This window comes from Berghia stephanieae, chromosome 9 (assembly GCF_034508935.2).
Source record: "Berghia stephanieae isolate SIO BIC M18660-M18661 chromosome 9, UCSD_Bste_1.3, whole genome shotgun sequence".
NCBI classification, from domain to species: domain Eukaryota; kingdom Metazoa; phylum Mollusca; class Gastropoda; order Nudibranchia; family Aeolidiidae; genus Berghia; species Berghia stephanieae.
Genome location: NC_088368.1, coordinates 14,932,359 through 14,939,858, shown reverse-complemented (window position 1 = coordinate 14,939,858; position 7,500 = coordinate 14,932,359). Strand labels below are relative to the sequence as shown.

Sequence of the window (7,500 nt, the reverse complement as noted above, 5' to 3'; positions counted from 1 at the left end):
CAGAGACGCGAGCTCCGTGCTTTATCAACACATTTACGATGCTCGTGTTCAGCGTTAACGCGGCTACACTGAGAACCAGTTCACCCATCATAACAGTATTGGCAAATAATGACCCTGTAGCTTTTAAGTGAAGTAAAGTGTCGAGATCATCCTCCTTTTTCACACCCTTCAAAATGGCCCGTGTGGCTTTGAGATTTCCTTTCGTGACGACAATGTGCAAGGCGGTCTGCCCTAAGAAACGGTCCGTTCTAAGAGCCAGGGCAGACTTTGGACATATCGTGAGAATGAATTTGAGGATATTCGTAGTCTGATGAAATTTAGCCACGTTGTGGATCAAACAGTCGTCGTAGGTATCCCGGAAGTTCAAAATCAACTGCTGACATAGAGCATGATGGGATAGGACGCCTAGCATTTTATGCGTCTCTTCGATAGAGTTGTCGCCCTTTATAATGTTTCTGTTTAGCATGTTGAGAAAACCGGACTGGTTCTTGTCCATTAAATTCACGTAATAATCTTCTTGATATTCCGCCATCTTGACTCTTCTTATTTTCAATTTCCAAGAAAAGAGCAGATACTTTTCTGTTTTCAATTTCCAAGAAAAGGGAATGCACTCTTTTTGTTTTAATTTTCCAAGAAAGGGAATTGATTCGGTTTTATTGGAATTTAATGCATCAACCGATACCCAGGATCAATACTTTTTTCGAGGAAACAAAAAGCCATTCCATCGTTTTAGTGTTGGGTGATATTGATCAAGACTTTTTGCTGGTTACATTCTATCCATGGCTCATTCGTACTTGGGCACAAATCAACTGGAAAAGAGATGAAAAAAAATAAAGATTTTAAAAGAGATTATCAGCTATAATAATAATATTTTTGTTCTAAGTACACATACACCTCAGGTCTGATTACAGAATACAATTGTGACCCACCGTCTCATGAGCTCAAGGTGGTGTTATGCCAGGAAGAACTAACTCCTGGAAATTGAGTTTATAGCCACAAATATGAAACTTGGGATTAATTACTCTTCTCTACGGTGAGGAATAAATACAATTTATTACAATGTAAAAACTGGAAAATGTCTTATTTCTTATCATTTTTATTGTAATTTATTTTTCAGGGTCCCATTCATCCCGACATAATAACTATTTGTGACGATCAGGAGACGATATAAAAAATTCTTTGTTGCATCAAATTCATTCTTTCCATTTATGCATTGCGTTTATTTAAAAATTCATCACAACTAGCCATCCGGATATAACGTATCAACACACAAGACTATGTGTAACTTTAACATGTATAGTCTGATTAATTGATTATATACGCTTGCTTAAAAAAACTCGAAATGACAAGATATTCAGTTCCAACCAACAAAACGATGTGTAACCTTAAACATTTATAGTCTGATTAATACAATGACGTCAATTTTGGTTCTTTCTATAGATAGAATGAGGTTGACGTCACTCATGTCTTTGTTATTGTCTTTTGCCATCCGCATTTATGAGTGAAATTCTCATTAAACTGTATTTACCAGACTATAAACGGTTAAGGTAACACATAGTTTTGAGTGTTGGTCCGTTATACTTCCGGATGGCAATGTTGTGAACTTCTTAGCCAAGCGCATATTATCTATAGATGCTGTCTGATAAACTTACAACATTGCCATCCTGAAATAAAACGGACCAACACGCAACGCTTTGTGTAACCTTAAACGTTTATAGTCTGATTAAAACAGTTTAGTGAGAACTCATAAAAATGGCTGGCATAAAACAATAACAAAGAGCCGAATGACGTCAAATTTCGCTCTAGTTGACGGAACTCAGGTCTTTGTTATTGCTTTTTGCCATCCGCGTTTATAAGTAATTCTCACTAAACTGTATGAACCTGACTATATAAACGTTCAAGGTTACACATAGTTTTGTGTGTTGGTCCGTTATACTTCAGGATGACAATGTTGTGAGCTTCTTAGCCAAGCGCATATTATCTGTAGCCTGACACGAGAACCGCAGCTTCGTTAACTTATGGCCTGACACTGGAACCCTCTAGCACCGTCTAGTGAGTTGTCGTTAATAGTACTCAAGTAAAGAAGAGATTCCATTAGTTGAATTACTGAATACAACTATTGAATTCAACTATTGAATACAACTCACGATTTGTTTTCTTTTGCGACCAAAGACTTGACTTTTGAAGTCATTTTTTGGTCAGTGTCAGGCTATGTTTACGATGGCTTTGCTTGAACCCAACAGGACTCGTAATTTAACGTCATTTTAAAGGTTTGTGCATCGTCTAGTGAGTTGTAATTACTCGTAATCAAGGAAACAAGTGATTCCATTGGTTGAAGAATGGAATACAACTTCACAATATGATTTCATTTTTTGGTCAGTGTCAGGCTATAGATAGTTCAAAGATGACGTCACTCAGGTCTTTGTTATTGTTTTTTGCCATCTGCTTTTATGAGTAATGCTCACTGAACTATATTAACCCGACTATAAACGTTCATGGATACACACAGTTTTGTGTGTTGGTCCGTTATACTTCCGGATGGAAATGTTTTGAACTTCTTAGCCAAGCGCATACTATCTAATGCGCTTGGCAAAGAAGTTCAAAACATTGCCATCCGGAAGTATAACGGACCAACACACAAAACTGTGTGTATCCATGAACGTTTATAGTCGGGTTAATACAGTTCAGTGAGCATTACTCATAAACGCGGATGGAAAAAAACAATAACAAAGACCTGAGTGACGTCATCTTCGAACTATCTATAGATAGAATGCGCTTGGCCAAGGAGTTCACAACATTGCCATCCGGAAGTATAACGGACCTACACACAAACTCTGTGTAACCATGAACTTTTAGTCTGGTTAATACAGTTTAGTGAGAACAACTCATAAACGCGGATGGCAAAAACAATAACAAAGGCCTGCGTGACGTCATAAGCATACTATCTATACGTTAACGATGGCAAAGGCATCGTCCAAGTCAGTAAACATTGTAATGAGGACAACTCACTTGGAAGCAACACATTTGAAAGGGCTTGATGGATGAATTTCTACAACTGAACAAAACTCACAACAACATATAGATAGAATGCGCTTGGCCAAGGAGTTCACAACATTGCCATCCGAAAGTATAACGGACCAACACACAAACTCTGTGTAACCATGAACTTTTATAGTCTGGATAATACAGTTTAGTGAGAACAACTCACAAACGCGGATGGCAAAAACAATAACAAATGCCTGAGTGACGTCATCTGCATACTATCTATAGACAGTAGCAAGCAGCAATACTCATAGACCGGTTCTATAGATAGTTCGAAGTTGGTGTCACTCAGGTCTTTGTTATTGTTTTTTGCCATCCGCGTTTATGAGTAATTCTCACTAAACTGTATTAACCAGACTATAAACGGTCATGGTCACACACAGTTTTGTGTGTTGGCCAGTTATACTTCCGGGTGGCAATGTTGTGAACTTCATAGCCAAGTGCATACTATCTATTGATGCTTATGCGTTTACGTAATATACTCATAACGTCCACCAGCTAGATAAATAATATACCAACCCACAAAACTGTAACTTTTAACGTAAGTCTGATTGCTTTTGATGCTATACGTTTAGGTAAAGTATTCACAACATCCGCCATTCGGATCTAATGTACCAACACACAAAGTGTGCTATGTGTAAACTGGAACGTTTATTGATGCTGTGCGTTTATCCGAAAAGCTCACAACATTTCGCCAGCCGGAAATAACGTACCAATGCTGTGTATAACCTTAATAGGCAGATTGATAGGTTTTAATGAGAACTGATTAATTAAATGGCTGACTAAAAACAATAACATAGAGATGAGTGACATCAACGTTATTCCTTTTATATGAGTGTACTCGTATTGCTATTATTATTATTATTATTATTATTATTATTATTATTATTATTATTATTATTATTATTATTATTATTATTATTATTATTATTATTATTATTATTATTTAGTCACCGAATAAGGGACCGAATCAGGTAGCAAACGCATTCACTCAATAAAGAATTATATCGATACTATGCATTCATGTAAAATACTCACTTGCTCTGCCCATCCGATGAATCATACCGACAAAAAAAAAATAATACCTTTCACGTTTATGTTCATTTTATAGAGACTTTAATGAGAATAAATCCCCCACCTGCGGGCTTAAAATAATAACAAAGATCTAAGTGTCAACTCTATTTATTCTCAAAAGACTTCAAAATAAAATAAAAGTTCCAGTAGGCACAAAGAATATTTTATCCATTTCCAAAGATTTCCAAACACATCTGATGCAAACTACCTATGGCCGTGTTCCCTGTGTGTGCTGTGTCCGAAGTTTCTTCTTCTGCATCGATATATCGATAACCTACAGCACGTATTGAGTATTGATCATTTCGCCAATCAAGGAATTCGTATTGATCGACGTAATCAATATTTCATACCTGCCCCCACCGTCACCACCATGGCAAAGCAGCTGACTGGAAGTCGTGCGAGGTCAGAAAGTATGTTTTCTGTGTTACAAAGACGGTTAAATTACATGCATTGCTTGCAACTTAATGTATTTTACCTCTGTGAACGTCTTGTGAGACAAATCTTTTTCAACATCCACCAGCCAAATTCAACATACCAGCAACACACAAAACTCTTGGCAGCCTTTAACATTAAAAGTCTGATTAAAATAATTTAGTGAGAACTACTCACTAACATGCTGTCTAAATACAATAAGTTATTATATTTAGACAGCTTTAAAATGGCTGTCTAAAAACAATAACAAAGCCCTGAGTGACGTCAACTTCGTTCTATCTATAAATCCCATGTTCTGTTTGTGAACGATGTAAACATACCAATAGGTCAAGCTAAACAAAATGACCAATCGTAACGTTGGATATTTTGAAATAAGTGTGAACACTTTTATTGTATAGATAGAACGTAGTTGACTTCACTCGGGTATTTGTTATTGTTTTTTGCCATCCATATTTATGAATAATCCTCACTTAACTGTATTATCCAGACTATAAAAGTTGATGGTTACACAGAGTTTTATGTGTTGGCCTTTTATACTTCCGGATGGCAGTGTTGTGAGCTTCTAAGCCAAGCGCAATCTATATTCTTCAATGTGACCAATGACTCGAGCACTTGGTAAAATCCTATGTACTCACTTAATTCTAACACTCAGATTATAGATAGAATGAAGTTGGCGTCACTCAGGTCTTTGTTATTGTTTTTGCCATCCACGTTATAGCCTTCAACAGTCGTGACGTCACTTCCCTCGTCATGAGGCATCGTAACTTAGTAACTGGCTCTAAACTATCGGAACAATGGCGGACGCCCTTATGAAATATTTCTCCGACGAACATAAAAGTGTATCCAGAGGAGAAAAACATTATAAGTATGATCATGTTTTGACTTTTATACATTCTGATCACATGACATATGTAAAGTTCTAGCCAGCATGGAGAATAAAAAGTACCGATTTTCTTTGTTTAAAACCACGCTGCTCGGCGTTGCAGGGCGACGTGACATCAGACTATTGAATCCAATTCTCACTAAACTGTATTAACCAAGTTGGCTACACATAGTTTGTGTGTTGGTCCGCATGGCAATGTTGTGAGTTTCTATAAATTTTTAAGGTTACAAATAGATTCGTGTGTTCGTACGTTAAATCCGAGTGACAAATAAATGTTCTTATTTTTTTTTTTTAACCAAGCGCACAGCATCAATAGAATCAGCCTTTGATATTGCTTTCTCTTTTATGAAGGAGGAAAAGCCATTGAGCTATCTATTTATAGTAACGTGACAAAGACCTAGATATAAACCTAGACGTGAAGAGGTCAAGTATCAAAGGCATGACCTTTGACAGCAGTGATCTATTTCTTGTTTGTCTCGTCTGAAACCTTCTTCTCAATACCAGGTCTATATTTCTTTATCGTGTTTTCTTTTTACTTTCACAAAGTACAATTTGCTGAAGACATAAACAATTTGCACTGGGTGTGTTTAAGTCTGCCCGCACGTGTGTGTGTGTGTTTGTGTGTGTGTGTGTGTGTGTGTGTGTGTGTGTGTGTGGCATTTACATATTATGTTTATCTATCTACCGACAAATCTACTCATCTATCCATCAATCCATATCACTCTATCTATCTATATATCTATCTTATCTATCAATCATCAATCTATCTATCTATCTATCTATCTATCTATCTATCTATCTATCTATCTATCTATCTATCTATCTATCTATCGTTCGATCTATCTTTCGATCTATCTATCTTATCTATCTATCGTTCGATCTATCTATCTATCTATCTATCTATATATCTATCTATCTATCTATCTATCTATCTATCTATCTATCTATCTATCTATCTATCTATCTATCTATCTATCTATCTACCCCCTTCTCTCTCTCTCTCTCTCTCTCTTTCTCTCTCTCTCTCTCTCTCTCTCTCACACACACACACACTCACACACATGCACACTTCTTTTTCTTCTCTCTCAATTTCTATCTCTTCGTAGTAATGTTCCCTTTCTTACAAAATCTAAGTCTTAAATTATTGTTGTTTCCTGTCTATGCCTGCAAAAAAGCAATAAATCATAGTGTATTCTCTCTCTCTCTCTCTCTCTCTCTCTCTCTCTCTCTCTCCCTCTCTCTCTCTGTCTGTCTCTCCCTCTCTCTCTGTCTCTCTTTCTCTCTCTCTCTCTCTCTCTCTTTCTCTCTCTTTCTCTATCTCTCTCCCTTTCTCTCTTTCTCTTTCTCTCTCTCTCTCTCTCTCTCTCTCTCTTTCTCTCTCTCTCTCTCTCTCTCTCCCTCTCTTCCCCTCTTTCTCCCCCCCCCCCCGCCCTCTATTCGCACTTTACAGGTACAACTATTCTTCTTCACAACAAAAGCAAAACGAAGATTCAAATTCTCGTTTTCTATCAAGGAAATGCCTGCAAAAAGGCAACAAATTATAGATAGTATAATTTCTCTTTCTCATTAAAAAATAAAATAATAAATTGCGTTGAAGTCTTATCTTAGACTGCAAAATAAATTTTGGCCACAGTGCCAAGTAGCAAACCCCACGTCAGTTTGACAGTCGGCCAAGATTTAAAACCGGACGGTAAAGAAATTTGAAAGGACGGCATTGAGCTGAGGGGTGTTCAGCAATGACAAAACACTTTCACCACTTTCACTTAAAAAACAACTATAGACTTTAACTTCATAAAAGCATATTAAAACGACCCCTCCCCCCTCCCCAACACACACAGTTGTCAAGAAAACCTTAAACCATAATCATGCACTTTTAAAATCTCGACAATGTTTGTGTTATCGGACTATTTGGATATAATAAGTAAATGTTTTCAGGTCAGAATGAAAAAAAAAGGCATTTTGTCACCCTTTATCGATTTACCAGAATGGCCCCAATACTTGAGGGTTTTGTTTACAAACATTAATCTATTTATATATTATATTACATGAGGTCTTTCTCGATATATCGT

At 36.7% G+C, this 7,500-nt stretch overlaps 1 protein-coding gene across 2 annotated transcripts in view; it reads right to left on the bottom strand.

Annotated features, from left to right (window-relative positions):
* LOC144979752 (transient receptor potential cation channel subfamily V member 6-like) overlaps nt 1–7,500 on the bottom strand; it is a 22,039-nt gene that overhangs the window by 3,430 nt on the left and 11,109 nt on the right. Inside the window, exons 1-2 of one of the 2 annotated variants that reach the window (XM_078926742.1) lie at nt 4,081–4,350; nt 1–809 (exon numbers count right to left, since the gene is read on the bottom strand). The exon at nt 1–809 is cut by the window's left edge and continues 3,430 nt beyond it. In XM_078926742.1, coding sequence (XP_078782868.1) covers nt 1–532 — 532 coding nt within the window. In that variant the 5' untranslated portion in view covers nt 533–809; nt 4,081–4,350. Of the gene's footprint in view, nt 810–4,080; nt 4,351–7,500 lie in introns of those variants that run through there. The other variant, XM_078926741.1, reaches the window with a different exon arrangement.